Source organism: Brugia malayi, assembly GCF_000002995.4.
Source record: "Brugia malayi strain FR3 genome assembly, contig: Bm_v4_ChrX_scaffold_001, whole genome shotgun sequence".
NCBI lineage: Eukaryota > Metazoa > Nematoda > Chromadorea > Rhabditida > Onchocercidae > Brugia > Brugia malayi.
Genome location: NW_025062479.1, coordinates 22,447,825 through 22,465,606, shown reverse-complemented (window position 1 = coordinate 22,465,606; position 17,782 = coordinate 22,447,825). Strand labels below are relative to the sequence as shown.

The 17,782-nt window shown below is 23.8% G+C and overlaps 3 protein-coding genes across 3 annotated transcripts; 1 reads left to right on the top strand and 2 right to left on the bottom strand.

Annotated features, from left to right (window-relative positions):
- Nucleotides 1-4,015: 4,015 nt before the first annotated feature.
- Bm12331 (putative 45.4 kDa protein in thiaminase I 5region, putative) lies at nt 4,016-6,219 on the bottom strand (the record flags this gene model as incomplete). The annotated part of the gene is made up of 6 exons (XM_043075785.1): nt 4,016-4,109; nt 4,258-4,349; nt 4,596-4,752; nt 5,122-5,275; nt 5,420-5,604; nt 6,101-6,219. 6 exons carry the CDS (start codon nt 6,217-6,219, stop codon nt 4,016-4,018), a joined length of 801 nt encoding a protein of 266 aa, XP_042931719.1.
- A 2,277-nt stretch (nt 6,220-8,496) lies between these two features.
- Nucleotides 8,497-9,090, top strand: Bma-mdt-20 (Uncharacterized protein; the record flags this gene model as incomplete). Its single annotated transcript, XM_043075784.1, has 1 exon — nt 8,497-9,090. The coding sequence occupies one exon, from the start codon at nt 8,497-8,499 to the stop codon at nt 9,088-9,090; it is 594 nt and encodes a 197-aa protein (XP_042931718.1).
- A 476-nt stretch (nt 9,091-9,566) lies between these two features.
- Bm18563 (Uncharacterized protein) lies at nt 9,567-16,565 on the bottom strand (the record flags this gene model as incomplete). The annotated part of the gene is made up of 11 exons (XM_043075783.1): nt 9,567-9,763; nt 9,981-10,133; nt 10,842-11,017; nt 12,125-12,193; nt 12,377-12,586; nt 13,331-13,439; nt 13,951-14,056; nt 14,277-14,431; nt 14,959-15,084; nt 15,694-15,864; nt 16,364-16,565. The coding sequence occupies 11 exons, from the start codon at nt 16,563-16,565 to the stop codon at nt 9,567-9,569; spliced, it is 1,674 nt and encodes a 557-aa protein (XP_042931717.1).
- Between the last annotated feature and the right edge of the window lie 1,217 nt (nt 16,566-17,782).

Below are 17,782 nucleotides of genomic sequence, written 5' to 3'. Positions count from 1 at the left end.
ACCAAAGTATCAATAATTTTTTTTTTTTTTATTTGGGGCAAAATATTGATTACTATTCTACCTCTAAATAAGTATTTGATTTTTATTTGAAAAATTTTCAAACAATGAATATGTATCATTGTCAATAATTGAATGTGTAATGTAATTTGTGTTTGTTGCTAAATGTAATTTTAAATTTTGCTAGATGAGTATTATTATTATTTTTATTATTATTACTATTAATATTATTATTATCGTTATAATTACATACTTATTATTCATTGTATTAAATTCGAATTATCATTTCTAATATTTCTAATCAAATTAGATTTCTTTTTTTTTTTACATTTTTCGTTTTTCTTTCCTTTAATATATTATAATAATAATAATAATTAATTAATTAATTAAACAAACAGCTAATCTTTGGTATGGACAATCTAGTCAATTAAAAATTTTTATTTCTTTTTTTTCTTTTTTACTTTTCCTCCCTTTTTCTTTCTACTTTTCTTTTCTTTTCTTTTTTTTTCCCTTTTATTTTTCTTTATGATATTTTTTCTGAAATAATCAAATTTTATCGCTTTCGTTGTAAAAGCTCTTAGAATATTTATTAATATGATACAAAAAAATTATTTCATGCCAATAGTTTTTCTCAAAATTTTTAATTAACACAAATTTGCAAACATCCGTAGTAAATTTAAGTCTTATCTTTTACAACTGAAATTATTAAATATCAGAAACTATTGATGGGAAATATTTTATTAACTTATTTTTTTTAACAAATTAAATTTGATAAAATATTGATTAATTTCGAGAAAAATTGAAAAATTATTTCAAGCCTTTTTTTCTTGTTCAAATTTACAAAAAAAATTTATTAACTCTAAATTTCTAACAAAACAATTATATTAATAAAGTAAAATATAACGGACAATTTTTTTTTTATACTATTTTAAAAATGGTGAAAAAAAAGGAGGTCGCATATACTTTTAATTCAATTAAATTTTTAAATTTAAAATAAAGCGTTGAAAAATTTTCAAATTAATTTTAACTTTTCATAGTAACAAAGAAAAAAATTTTTTGAATTAAAAATATATTCGCATCGATTATTTTCAAAAAAATTTTTCTATGCTACGGATGTCTTTTTTTCTCTTCATTCTATTCTTTTATCTTTTATTTTTCTTTATCTTTTCTTTTTCTCTCTCCCTCTCTCTATTTCCTCTTCAATGAAATGTGCCATATAATTTGGCTAAATTTAAAATTTTCTAAACTTTTTTTTATATTTTATTCATTTCTCTCTCTTCTCTCTCTCTCTCCCTCTGCTTTTTTTCTTTTTTTTTTGATTTAAATATAAAAGAAAAGTATGTAAATTTACGTTAATTTCTTCATAGTCTTTTTATTTTTCTTGCCATACCATTCATTATTACACTTTTTTGATGTGCTATTTTTTCTTCTTTTTTTCTTTTTTTATCAAATATTCTTTATTTGCTTGTAATGTTTCATCTTTTTTCTTTTTCTTTTTTCATTTTCGTATGATCTCATGTTTTTTTTTTTTTTAAAAAAATGTTGAAAAATGCGTCTATTTGTGAATTAGCAATGGATGAAAAGTGTGTTTATTTTTCAAAATGCAAAACAAAAACAAAAACACAATGAAATGAAATGGAATTAATGCAAATTCAAGTGAAAAATATAATGAAATAATATTTTGAAACGAAATTAATTGATTAATTAATTATTTTATATGCATTACATATGTATATTTGAATTATTAAAAAATTGATTAAATGGAATTAATGTTATGGTACGGTAAGTCATATTAGATATAGTAGTATATCAACTATTATTGACAATCATTTTTTTCTTCAACTCTCAAAATTTTTTTTTTTTTTTTTTTTTTTGAAAATTTGAAACATTTTCGATTTTTTTTTTAAAAAAGAAAATTCTGATAGACATTTTTTTGTTTTTCTAGCTTTATTCTAGCAACAAGAAAAGATGGGTGGAGTATGATGAGAGATCACAAGTCTCAAGTAAACTTAGTAAAATTTTAGTTTATGACAGCTGTTTTATTTATGATTAAATGCATCTCAAATTGTTTTAGATGCACAAAATTTATATTTGCATAAAAAAAGGCATAGAAATTAAAATTATGCAAATATTTTTCAGAATTATTATGATTAGCTTATGATTGTTATGGTATGAAATATCATGATATTAACAAAATTGAAATGATTTAAATAAATTATCGACAATATACAATAGCTGCTTACGGTATCCAAATGAAATACTACGGTATTGAACATTCATCCGAATTATTATCATGTTTATTTTCGTTATGTTTATTTTCATAACATTCCTTACTCTGATATCATGAAGTGAAAAGAAGAAAAGTATTAATGGTATACGATAGATGTTACAGTAGCAAATTGAGATGAATGCCAACTATAAGTTAAAAAATACGGTATTAAATTGAAATTATGCACCTGAACGATACGATGCAGTGCTGTATCTTTCTTTTTTTTTTCTTTTATTTTTATTATTTATAAAGCATTTTATACTCAAACACTTTTGTCCTTCAATTTTTGTCTCTTAATGAAAAATAAAAAATAAAAAAAAAAAGCAAAAAATGACATCAAATGAGCACATGCAATTGAGTGAAATCCATTGGTTCATATTAAAGTTATAACTTATTAATACTGTTAAAAAAAAAATTTTTGAAAAATTAAGCAACCTCTTTTACTGATTACTGGAAATACTGATAGCAATAAGATGAGGAAAAAATTTTTTGCATTGTTAAACTCATTATCATCACCATTGCTGTTACTATTATTGTTATTATTATTATTATTGTCAATGTCTGATATCTGATAGTTATAGTTAAGAAAAGTTAATAACTATGTTGTAAACAAGCAAATGGTTGCAATATATAATAATAATAATACGTAGTAAGTTAAACTAACTGTTAAACACAACAACTGTTTAGATATTTTCAAAAAATGTTGTTAAATCTTTGAAAAAGAACTATATTATTGGAAAAAAGAAATGTTGAAGGAATTGTTTTTAAAAAATATTAAATTTATTAGATGTTAAATTTTTACTTTTTTTTTTTTTTTTTTTTGGAAAAAATACCAAAAAAATCATATAGAAATCTTACCAGACAAAAGTATTTTGTTTCTTAATAATATTAAAATGAAGTTTTGGGTTTCGAAGATTTGGATAAAACATGACAAATAATTTAATACAGAAAAAAGGAGGTATTTTCTTAGGAACTGGAAGTTAAAGGAATAAATGAATGAGCGGAATAGTTCTCATTTAAATTTTGTATTGTACCGTTCGAAGCTTACAATGCTAAAATATAATTAAATTCATTATGACCTAACATGTGATTATTTAAGTCTTTTATTTTAGAATAATTTTAACCAATCAAGTTAAATCTAAGACATTGCATCCCATAGCTAAGCATAAATAATCATTTTAGGAAGTTTTATTATAATATGAGGTAAAATCAATCAAAAGTTCCTATTCCATAACAATAGTGCTTTTAAATAAATTATTCATGTTCTTTCTGGTTTGACGAATAAGGACTTCACATCTTCAGTAGAAATTTCATTGTAAGAAATGTGGCACAGTTTAGTAAGTAAAATTAGATCACGTGATGAAATATTCATTAATATAAAAATGTTGCTTAATTAAATAATTGAAATAATGGCAAACATTAAACAAAAAGACTAATTTATAATCTGCAAGGCAAATTAATTAAAGAAATGAAAGGTGTTTTAAAGTTACTCATATTTCAATTTTCACAGAAACTACTAAACTTTGCCACATTCCTCTGTAGCAATTCATTTGTCAAAAAAAGATTTTTTTTAAATATCTCACTGTACTGCTTTTAAAACATAAGATGTAATTAATAGATGAAGAAACATTTTTCAAATAAAACATTTTATTTTATTTGAGTTCACTTTGAAAATACTATTGACATCAAAAAAGTAATAAAAAGAAAAAAATATATTTCACATCACACAGTGGCAGACATGTAGGCATTTCAGTTTGTTTTTTTCTTCAGAAGCATATCCACAGCTGATCGTAAATCATCAGCCAGCAAGTCTGGCTTAATGCTATGATTTATCCAAGACTGTCTGAAAAATGGAATACAGCACTGTGAAAAAAGAATATGTGAAGTGTTTGCTTCAACCTAATTCTGCGATAAAAGCCATTATTGAAGATATAACATTAAATTCTTCATAGAAATATGAATGTGAAATTCTATTAAATTATTTCAATCACCTCCATTTTCCTGTTCGAACTTGTACACCTCTGATTCCAGCTTTCTGCGCCCCACCAACATCCGACACAATATCATCACCAATCATTACAACCTAAATCGTTCTTCTTTCTTAGCAAATTTCAATTTTACTTCAGTTAACTACATCCAAAACATGTTCATTGGATTTAGATGGATTTAGAATCGGTGATGAAGGAAAACAAACAGGAAGAGAATAATATATGATACCACTGAGAAATAAAAGTAATATAGCAAACTATAATAGGAAATTACTTGTGAGATTTTATCACACAGTGATAAATTATAGCTTAATCTAAAATAATTTGAAAATAATATTAACCTCGTCGGTGGTTAAACCCATGTCATCAATAGCAGCTTTGAAAAATTGCTCTTCTGGTTTTCCAATAGTAATAACTCGTGCATCACATGCATACTGCAATGCACGTGTGAAACCACCAACATCCATACATGGTCCATCCATTCGCTGATAAAATTTTCTGGAAAAAAAGCTTTTATAATAAATTCATCAGCAACTAAATGAACCCATTTAACATTTTTCTTCCTAACCATTTAACAATTATTTTCAATCAGAATGTAAATTCTTAACATATTCAATACTATTGGGAGTTCTTTGTCAAGATTGCGTGCCATCACATACTTGTCAATCATTAATTTTTTTCACTGATGTGATGAATTTGTTCTATTCAAAAAATATTAGGACTTTTTTCAAAAAAAAAAAAAATTCATAGAGGGACAAAATAAAAGAAAGAATAAAGAATCTAGTGACAATAAATTAAAATGCAATGGATTATAATGCTTTGACTATTTAATATATTACTATGTCCAATATATTCTAAATTACTAACCCACAACCTAAAGTAACAATCAATGGATCATCCGTATCATGCAAAACTCGAAAAGCAGCATTCATTGTTTCATAAGTAAATCCACGTTCAGCATCACCCAATAATACGCAATTCGGATGGTTTGTATTGAGATCTCCAAATTCCTCCAGAACACCTCGAATAAAATGCACAGTGAATATTTAAAAATTTATTTTTTCTAACGGCAAAGACGTTTCAACGTTTAAAACTAAAACTGAATGTAAGAAATGTGACTCAAGTTTTAAAATATGAAATTTCACATAAAAATTCTACGACATGCCTTTATGCACCAGTATATGTGGTCTAAGATTATTATCCTTGATGTATCGCTTCGCTTCTGGGACTGGCATAAAAATGTGTTCCTCATTTAGAGTAAATCCAAGCTTTGTCAACTTTTCGAATAAATGTTTACGATTGCGTGTACTTTCATTTGTCACAAATCGAACTACACTTTCAGCATACAATCTGAAATTTTTTAATTTTAGCAAAGTCAAGAATTCTAGTTCTAAATGCAAAAAGTTCCAGTTAGACGATCTCTATGATGTGGAAATTCTTCTCGAATGTTGAAAATTTGCTTCGTAACTAGAAAAAAAGATACAGAAATATTTTATTAAGCTAAGCTAACTTAGACGTTATAGTATTCTCTATTTCAATTTTAAATTATGTCCACGTTGACAATAAACATTTAATCATGTAACTGAAAAATGCAGAATGTTCACAATATCAAAAGTTTGAATATTTTTTTATCCAATTTGCTGGTAAGTTAAATACATTTTTTTAACATTTTGATAGTTGATATATCAAAAGAGTTATATTATTGATTGCAAATAAACAAAATCCAATTCAGGTTTCAAATTTTTTAAAACAGCGCTGATTAAGAACATGAATTAGACAAAAGCATAAGAACAATATTTAGACTAAGTCAACAAATTTCAATTTTTTAATTAAAAGAATACAAAACCTATTAACTGCCTCTACTGATCCCTGTATAACACGTCCAATAGTGTTTGGATCACTATTGTATAAAACACCGGTAATATCTAAAAGAAAACCCTTCACCGGTTTGCTACTGACATTCATTTCCTGCAAAAAGAATGCACATAAATGGAACAAACTGCAGCATTAAGTAAATATCATTCTTAAAATGGAAATCATCATAAATTTTGATCAGAAAAGGATTTATTTAAAATCCAAAATGATTTAATCCAAAATTTATTTAAAATTCAGCAATCAACATTATGGCTTAAAGTGAAGAAATGAACGAACAGAACCATAATTTAAGTAATATTTCCGCAGTTGCATATAGCTTGAAAGAACTGCTTGACTAATTAATAACTGACTGATAACTGATTAACCGATTAATTATCTTGTAAGAAAAAAGAAAATGGTAGCTATGAATTAATTGAAAAATGAACCAAACTCAAACAGAAATTAAAACCAACCGAAAAATTATTCGAATATATTTTAAATAAAAAAAAAAAGAATTAAATATTCAAATAGATATAATATCGAGAATTAAATGAATCAATCAAAAACTGAATATTAATTGATCATAATAAACAGAGTTATATGCAAACTGTTAGGAGATTAAAAGAAGGATTAAATTTAAAATTTACTTTAAAAAAAAAAAAAAAGCCACCAGTTCGGTGACAACCCCTTCCCACACACTGATTCTCTCGATGTAAACGTATTTAAGTAATTTTTTTTCTTCTGGCAACTTGAATACCAACATGGAATTTATCAGGTTTATATTCAAATTGCTAGGAGAAGAAGCTTATCTGTTGTTAACTTCTGTTATCAGTAATCATTCCTTATCTCTGACCATTCTTCTTTCAATCTCAATCATTATTTTTTGTCAAATTCTTTCCTTTCGTAACATTTTCTTTTTTCGGTAGTATCTTTTTTTTCGTCTTTAATATCATAAATACCAGTTTATCTTCTATTAGCTGTTTGTTTATTATTTTATCAATCTCTAAAGGTGTACTATCTTGGAAATCTTATCATTCTTTACTTTCCTACAATTATTCTTTTTTTTTAAAAAAAAATTTTCTAATGTTTGCTAGAAATAATTTAAATTTTGTAGTCAAAAAAAAAAAAAAAAAAAAAAAAAAAAGAACGAAAAGTATTGTACGATATCGTAATACATATCATAATAATAACTTTCTTACGTAGTGTAACATACGTGGTATAGATTGCTAACTGTTTAGAATTTTCAATTTATTAAAGTATAAAAATTTTCGTAACTGAGATATTTTAATTTCGTTGCAGTAATAGGCATAATTAGTAAGCTTAAATTAGGTATAAAATTAAAAATGGAATGTGGTAGAGAAATTTTTAATGAATAGTAGATGATGGATAGTGTATAACATGAATGATATATTATGTTTTTGTGTTTTACTGAAAATTTTAAAATTCAAATTAACATTTAGTGATAATATACTTTTTCTGTATAACTTTTCAATTTTGACTGAAAATATTATTCAGTACATTTCCACAAGCTCATTATTATAATACTAAGTGCTTTAAAATATCGTTTTAATTTTTCCCTTTTTTTTTTCTTTATGTTAAAGTTAATTAATTGTTGATATAAATCGTTAGTTCGAAATTATAAGAATATCGTCAAATTAAATCCATTAAGAAAAAAAAAAAAAAGGGGAAAAATTTCATCAAATAAATTGAATTTTTAAATCTCAGATTTTTTGTAATGATTGAAAATATATCTAAATATAATTGTAATCAAATATAATTGTGAACAAATTTTGCTTCTCTCTTGTTAACGTTTCTTATTTAATGATTAACTATAAGACTTTATTGTTTGAATTTTCTTTTAAAATTTACAGATTATAATGGAAATTAATTGGTTGGTAATTGATAGTCTTTGCCACTAATCTTAAGTAATATATTTTTTTTTTTTTTTTGTAAGACTGAAGTTTATTTTAAGTCTCGCCATTTTCTATCCTAGTGGACAAAAAAAGCTTTTTTTTCCCTTTCTCTTTCTCTCTTTCCCCCTCTCTCTCTCTCTCTCTCTCGGTGTCGGATCGAACATTTGGTTAGGAAACTATTGCTTAAGAAGAAATGAAGCATATTATTTACGTTATACTATAATATTTGTTCTTTTCATTATATTCTTATCAATATTTTTTTCTTTCTATATATCACAAATATTATATGAATGTTAAAATTTTCTCCAAATATTTTTTAGAAATTTATTTGATGAATGTTTGAAAATAAAAAGCAATTATTGTAATTTGTTTTCTTCCAAATTAAAAATGTAATGTATATTTTTTTTTTTCAGGATTTTTTCGCTTGAGAAATTTTTCGTTTTATGATTGTAAAGTAAAAGGAAAAAGGATTGAAATGGGCGTTGCTTGGGTTTTCGAAACGGACAAAAGTGCTGTTAGCATTGAACGTGCAATTGAAGGAGAAGGTGGTGTTAAAGGTGGCATTTTCACGGTTGATTCTACACCATTCAAACCAAGTGATAATGTTCAAGGAGCTATCAATCATGTATTTATCTTGCATCATTCACGTTTCCCGCAAAGTACTTTCACAATAGCACCGAATGAAAAGCAAAAACATTGTCCGAGAGCAATATCCGATCGTGGATTTGATTGTATTTTGGCAAAGCTTAGTTCCGGATTGGTACAAGATACTGCGGGAAAATTTGAAGTTTCTGGACATGAATATACATTGCAAGATTTTATTATTCGAACCGGGAATGCCTCGATGGGTGTAATTAGCAAAGGTGTTATTGTTGAAGTTGAATATGCACCATCTTGCGTAGCATCACAGTGTGGTAACTTTTTGCAAGAATTTGTAGCAGTTTTTTTTCCGGATCATGTTGCTGATAAACCGGCAGTTTTGCAAAAAGCACAACCGGAACCATATAGTGCCCTTGATACCATGCATCAGTATTTGGATATTTTTCAAAATATGCGGAAAAAAACATAAACCCATTTGATTTGTATATATTTTAAGAATTGAATGGAGAAATTTTAGACATTTTCATCAGTTAAATTGGAAGTTGCAAAAAGTTGTGGAACATATGAGCTTTTTAAAAAGTGGATTAACTTAATGCTATTAAATAATGATTTATGGAAGTCAAGTTTAGCAATATTTCCTTCACGATAGTTCTGAACATAGGGCTGTAGTTAGTTGATGACAAATTGTGATGTCAGTTTAAAATGGTATCTTTCGTCACAAAATTAACTTTTAATACCTTAAATTATTTAAATTTCGCTTGTCTTGAAAATTCTCATAGAAATATGTTTTAACGTACTGGAAGAAGCCAGATTTCTAAGCACTATTAGTTTTTACTTTACTATTTCCAGTAACTTTGTAGTAGTTTCAAACTTTTCAAATTGTTTCTTATTTTATTTTTCGTATTTGTGTAAATAAATGCTACTTTTAACTTGTAAAGTTCATTTTTATTGCATTTCTTCGCATGTTGTTGGCTGAAATAAAGAATTGGAACAAACTGTAAAAGATACGAGTGTTGCAGGTTTTTTGTTAAGTTTGGCCGTTTTTTCTAAATCCTCCAAACTTGTGCCTTTTGTTTCGGATAAGAAAATGAAGAAGAACACGAATGCAACCATTGTAAGAGCTGCGCAAATGAAGAAAGCTGCTGAAATTTTTAAAAATATATTTTGTAAATTTTCACTTTTACAATATATTTAAAATAAATTAGAGAAAGTTAGCGATTAATTGTAATATTAAGTCAAATAGAACGAATCATATGCACTTGTTATTGTTAAATTTCTATCGTTTAATAAAAATTTTTCTTTTTTTTTTTTTTTTTTTTTTTCAAATACAATTTTAATTTTTCTGTTCAAAAATCTTACAATCACTTCCAATATTTCTAATCAGTAAAGTGAAAGACGTTGAAGCAATAATATCAAATAACCAATTGCAAAATGCAGCAATGCTAACACAAATACTTCGTGCCCACATCGGATAAATTTCTGCATTAATAATCCATGAAGATGGTGCATAACCTTAAAGTATTAGCATTAATTTAATTAATTAGACATTATTGATTTTAAAAGCTCATGAAATTATAATTAATCTGTTACTCTCTTCATCATCTTTTATTTAGTTATCTTGAAATTTCATTTGTTTATAAAAAACTTTTAGCATTTACTGAACAGTTGATACACATTGTAGCAGAAATTTGTAAGTTATATATAAATATATGAATTATTTTTCGTTTGTTATTTAAAACAATAAACATGTGGGAAAAAAAAAAATGTGATGGAAAATTGTGATTAGTTTTACAACTTTTTAGATTAACTTCACTCTTCGATGCTATCAGTCTTAGTACTAATTCTTCGCTTTTTCTTCCTTTTTTTTTTTTTTTTTTTTTTTGTTAAAATTCTACAAAGTGAAATAAAATTGGTAGCAAATTGTTTATGCTATCGTATCAATTACTTTAGCTCTAGTATTCAATTTTTTTTTTTTTTTTTTTAAATTATAATTAAATTACAAAATGATATGATGAAAAAATATAATAAAATTTGCTTCTTCTTTTCTTTCATAAATTTTTTTTTAACTATTTAATTAAAATTTTTGTCTATTTCTATACTAATAAAAAGTAAATAAACAAAATATAAAATACTAATTGTTTTAAAAAAAAAAAAAAAGAAATGATAATTAATAATATTTATTAAAAAAAGAAAAATGAATGAATGAAATGTTAGATATACCGCAAGCAAAGAATACGATGAACGTTACGAGTGGAACCAAAAGTAAAATGGCGTAACCCGTGGCGCAATAGTCATCCATCCAGTCATACCTCATTGAATTATTGACAAAAGAGCACGGACCTATTAATGATTTTGATTCAATTACACTTGCCTTTTGATCAATTGGTAAACAATAGCTGAAATTTAACAATTTTTCATTGTGGCATTTTTTTTTTTTGTGGTGAAAATATTTTATGACTAATTGGCAATAAGAATGTTTTTATGAATATATCTTCCTTTTTTATCTTTTTTTTTTTTTTTTTTATTGAATAATTAACTCAGTTTAAACAAAATTTTTTTTTAAATGATTATTAGCATGTAAATTCTTTTTTAAATGACTTATGCAGAATTATTGCTATCATTATCACTATCACTATTGTTAGTATTACTTATTTCTTCATTTTTTTAATTAAATTAATAAATAAATTTGTTTATTTATTTATTTATTTCATTTTATTTTATTCACTGATTTCTTTTAATAATTTATCCTATTTATTTATTTACTTAGCTTTTCTTTTATCTATTCATTTATTTTAACTAATTTATTTATTTATCCATTTAATTAACTTATTCACTTATTTATTTATTTATTTAATCAATTTGCTAGCATTGTTTATTTATCCAATTGTTTAATTAAATTAATAAGTTTACTTATTTACTTATTTGTTTTGTTTAAATAATTTGTTTCATTTATTCATTTATTTTATTTAATTGATTGAATAATTTACTTATTTATCTATTTAATTAATTCAATTACAAATTAATTGATTATTTTACCCATTTATTCAATTAATGAATTGATTCAATTCATTTATTTATCCATTCGTTTATTTATTTATTCACTTGTTGGTTTAATTAATTGATCATTTATTGTTGTCATTATTATTATTGTCGTTATCATTATCAAATATAATTAAATATTATTATTATTATATTATCTCTGTCATCATTGTTATTATCATTATTTCACACATATTTTGTAAAACGAAGCAAGTATTATTATGTGAATAAAATTATATTTTACAAAGCACTTGAATTATTGAATTATTTGTTTTATTTTAATTATTGAATTTTTTTTTCGCATCACTTTCTATTTATCAACTTTTGTAATAATATATTTGCTGCTTTCATGATTTGCCAAAATTTCTTTTAACTTTAGCAAATTATTTTTGCCTCATCTATTTTTGCTTGTTTGTTTGTAATAATAGTTCAAATAATAGTATTAATTATTGAAAATTACTTACCCATAAGTTGGAAAATTATTAGGCATACAAAAACCGCAGTGTTCGTCTTTTGTACATAAATTACAGTTTCTAAAATAATATAACATCAAAACTATTTCAGGGAATACTCCAACTATTATTACAAAATAATTCATTTCATAAATTACTAAATAATTCAATCTAATGAGCTCTTCAGTTCTATTTAAAATTTCATAAGTTTATTCAATTAAAAAACAAAAGGATTAGAAATATGAAAGTAAAGGAGATACTAACTCAAGCTGAGCACAATGCTTGAAATACGGAATAAAATCCGGAATGACATCTTCAAGAGTTGCATTCAGAGGTTGAGTAATTACGGAATCACGGCTAACATATCCAAATGAAAATCCCATGCAAATAAGCGCAAAAATTACACCTGCCACAGAAGTAAGTAATACTTTCCGCCTTCCGAAACGTTCGATGATTAGCATTGGAATAATAGTACTTAAGAAATTTATTACTGAAATAAAATGATAAAATTCAGATATGCAATTTCAAATATTAATTATAAATTAAAACTTTGTTCCTAGTTTACTTAATCGGTTCATTTAATTTATTTTTAAAAAAAATTGTTGTATATATGATTTTCATTCTAACATCCAACTATGTTGCAGTAGAATTAATAAAAAAATTTTTTTTAACAGAATTTTAAGAATATCCCAAATATTTATCCTTTATTTTTGGCTGTCATCATGATAAACAATATGATAAGTAGTTTGAATTAAATTTTAAAACATCCTATTAGCATCAAATTTAGAATTAAATCTGCAAAGGTGAAAATTTTTGGAAATGATTTAAAATTCACACTTTTTTTCATAATTTTTATAGTTAATTAATTTTTATTTAAAAATCAATTACCTAATATAACACATGAAAGCCATATAATTGATTTTACTTCTTTCACTCTAGCTGATCTGATGATTGCTGACGAATGATGACTGATATAAAAGTTAGAAAATCAATTCAAATTATAACTTTTTGCTTTCATTTTTCTTTTGAAGAATTATTGCTAGGAAGGGTAAAGAAAAAGCAAAAAAAAAAAAAATTCTAATTTTTTAATAATTTGATAAAAATTCAGAGGTAGATTAAATAAAATAATAGAAAATTTAATAAGTATAAATTACAGTACTACCTACTTTTAATTAAGAAACGAAATATTGAAATTAATTTAATTAAATAAGTAATTACATGATAGCATTTATAGCTGATAATTGTTGAAATATTTGCAACATGCAACCAAGTAATATTTGCTGCAATGCATGCATGTCACGCGTGAGATGCATTACACGCCATCCACCTATAAATTTCAAATCATTCAAAAGTATATGCTTCATTTCATTTTGTTAGCGCAAATTGTCCAATGTAGCAAACATTGCAATTCTTTTCTTTTCTTTCATCGTTATTTTCTTTTAGAAGCAAATGATAAAAGAAAAAAAAAAAAAAGGATTTCAATATTTGCAGAATATTTTTTTATATGAAAATTAGAAAAAAAAAACTGTTAAAATATTAACTTCTAACTTATATTCATTCTTTGCAAATTATTTCGCTTTTGTTACAAGAATCAATTCAAATTAGTTAAATTATAAAATTACAAGATTCAATTCAAATTAGTTAAATTATAAAATTACAAGATTCAATTCAAATTAGTTAAATTATAAAATTACAAGATTCAATTCAAATAGTTTTAAATTATTTTTTTTTTTGGAATTCAATTATTAATTGAGTATACAAATGATAAAATATAATATAATAACTGGATTAAATATGAATACTTTAACTTGAATTAAATTGAAAACTTCCATGTATACCTCCTAACATTTCTTTAAGCCTTTCTTTATAGCCAATATAAATATTTAAACGATCAATTTCTTCCTGTTGAAGTTTTTCATCATTTCGATGAAGCCATTGTGTTACCTAGAAAATAATCAATAAGTGATTAATTCAAAAAGAAAAGAAAAATAAAAATTATATTCTAAAAATATGCATAAAATTTAATGAATATATTTTTATTTTATTGCGATTAACATAGCTATCAGTTATTATTATTAATTAAATATTGGATTTTTGACGATATTATTGTTGTATTATTAAATTTTAAGAAAGAAAGTAATTATTATTATTTTAATTAAATCACTCGAATGCCTTCATCTTGTTGATCATTAGCACATAACCATCGTGGACTTTCGGGCATGAATAAGAAGACGAAAAATTGAATTAAAGTTGGAAGAGTTGTGAAACTAAGCATTAAACGCCATTTAGCATAAATGCATTCCACATGAGATGATATACCTGTAATAACAGAATTTTCTGGATAAAAAATAAACTTAAACAACAAATGATTTAGTTAGTTAATTTAAATGTCCTTTTTTTTTAATTAGTTAGTCAATTTTTTTTTTTTTTTAAACAAATTTGTAAATAAAAATAAACATTTCTACTTTTTGCCTGACACTGAAGAATTGAAAAAAAAAAAAATTTGCAGATAATTTTATAATTTACTGAATTTTGATCATTAATTAATTTATTCTTACTTTTACAATATATCCTTTTAATCAAAACTTTTCAAATTCTTTTTTTTCAAAAAAAATTTTCAAAATTAATTTTTCAAATTATCCACCGTTTACTCTCAGATTTATTGCATATCAAAATTATGTAAATAGTTGCTTTCAAAATTTTAACTTCTCGTAATGTTCCATGAATGAATGCCAACTGATATAATGAAGGGAAAATTTGATAGATTGTTATAAATTTGCATTTCAAATTAATTTTTATAAAATAAAATTTATTTTACTAGTGTATTTTTTTTTTTTCGATTTTACCTGCAACAATATTTGCTGATGCTAATCCAAATGTAATAAACATTTGAAATGATGTCAGAAGAAAACCACGACAATGAGGTGATGATATTTCACTGATATACACCGGTACAACGCTCGATCCAAAACCTTTAGGTTTATTTTTAGCTTATCATTGATATCAATGTTATCAGTGAAGTAAAAAAAAAAAAGAAGAAATTTATTAATATATGCTTTTTACTTACTTTTTTTTCCGCGGAATTATAAAAATAATTTATAACACAAAAAAATTTGCTCTTCTTTTTGTAAATAAATAATATTTTGAGAAAAGAGTAGCATAAATCATATGCTATTTTGTTTTTTAGAACTAATAAATAAACAAAAGATTTAACTTTTGTCTTTTGTCTAACCAAATATTAGGAGATCTTAAAATGAAATTAAAAATGATAACAAATAATTATTTTTTTATTCTCCAGAAAAAAAAAAAAGGTATGAAATGGATTAGTTGTAAACATTTTGAAAGAAACATGAAGGAAAGAAATTTATTTTAATTTGTTGAAATAATTTAATAAATGAAGATTAATAGTAACTTTTGTTTATTCAATGAAATTCTTTTACTTCACGCAATTTTTAATCAAAAAACTACAAAAAATTTTTTAGAACAAAAACTTGTACTTTTTTTTTTGAAAATCATATGTATGTATTCAAATGATTCGAAATTAAAATGAAAAAATTTAAGATTCAGAGTAAAATATTTACCTAACGCAAAACCAATTATAATTCGCCCAACAATAAGCATTTGTTTATTTAGCGACAATGAACATAATAATGCGCCAATTGTATCACATACAATTGCGCTTATGATAGCCTTTTTGCGACCAAAATGATCGCTTATTGGTGCAGCTAATAAAGAAGCTATTGCTGCTGATCCTAAATTTTATTTCATAAATGCTTTAATATGGTTTAAAATAACAATAATAATAATAGTTAATGCTTAATAGTAATGATAATAAAAATTTTCAGACTTCATCTTAATAATTCAACAATTTTGAAAGTTTTCAAAAAAGAAAAAAAAAAGAAAGATTTCTTCATTTATAATCTTAAAATAAGATAAAAAGTTAATAATTTTTACTACCAAAACCATTCTTATTCCAAATTTCTCTTACACTTTTGAATTTATTTACATTTCTAGATTTTTAAATAATTGATTTCATGAAATAAATAATGTTATAATATTAATTAATTTATACTATTATCAAATTATTGACCAATACAATTTTTTTTTTTTTTTTTTTGATGATAAAAAATCGTGTTTATAATCAATATATAATATAATGATAAACTATATATAATAGATTAACAATTCAAAAAAAAAAAAATTTATTTCTAATATTTGTAAAATTATTTTGATAGGTGTTTATTTCATTACCAGGTGCAATAATCATTAAAATATAAAGAAATGTTTGATTAATTGGTTGCATAGCTTCATCATGTTGCATGTAGAATGAAGCATTAGTTATAATTCCACTTTCAAAACCAAATATAAAACCAAAAAATGCAGCAGAACCAGCAGCTGCATAAAGATGATATAAACGAAATGAATGAATTGATGATATCGATGGAATATTCATATTAAAATATTCATGATAACTGCAAATGATTCATATTAATTAATTAATTAAAACAAATTTAATTTAATTCATAAGCGAAACAGGAAGAAAAAGAAGTGGAAGATGAAGAAATAATTATATCTTGTATGAAATGATAATATTTGAAATAAATCATATCAATAGATATGGTTGATAATAATTAGAAAAGAAATGAAGAAAAGAAAAAAAATTTTGTTTTTTGAAATTTTTAAACTGAATTATTTATTTGAAATGCAATTCTTTCTATCATAAGTGTTAATTGAATTGTGACAGTACTTAATTACTAATTCTAATTTTAGCATATATTTTTTAATGAAGAAGAAAAAGAGGTGAATGAGAGCAAAACAAAACAAAAAAACAAAAAAAAAAGAAGTAATAGTATACATCTAATTTAACATGGAAAAAAGAGGAAAAAAAAGTCATTTGAATTAAATCAATGAAAAAAAAGCATAAGTTCATTTTACTTATTACAGAGAATATTTGATACTTTATAACATAATACTAACATTTAAACTCTTGGAGATGATAAATGAAACTGAAATTGACAGCTAAAATCTTTTAAAGATAATTTAGCATTCTTAAAACTGGAAAGACTCTTTCTAAATTATCTTTTAGTTTTGAACAAGTTGAATTACTTTCTTTTTAAGACAACTCTTTTTTTTTTTATTTTTCATTTTTTGAAAGCCAATTTCTTTAATAGATTTTAAAGAATTGATAGAAATGATGGATTAAATGCAAAAAAAAAAAAAAGTTGCAAAAAAATATAACTTACCATTACGAATATTTGACATAATTACAAGAAGCTTAATAACTTTACAAATATAATTAATATTATCTCTAACAATTTCAGATAAAAATAATGAATATTAATTTAATAAAGTGCAAAAAAAAAAAAGTAGATATAATGAAATTGAACATTTTAATGCGATTCCTATTCTGCTCTTTATGGAAATTCCATTTTATAACAAACTTGGGAAGCTCAAATTACTAAATTTGAAAAATGAATGACTATTATCAAAATTGTCAAAATTTCCTCATTGAAAATTAAAAATATAAAACATTGAGATGTGATATTTTATTAAATTATTTTTCTTGTTTTTCTTTTTATGCAGCAAAAGTTTACATTATTAGACAAGAATTTTCCAAATAAATATGATCTTTATTGATCATTTTTTGAAGAGTTTTTTTATTTTTATTTA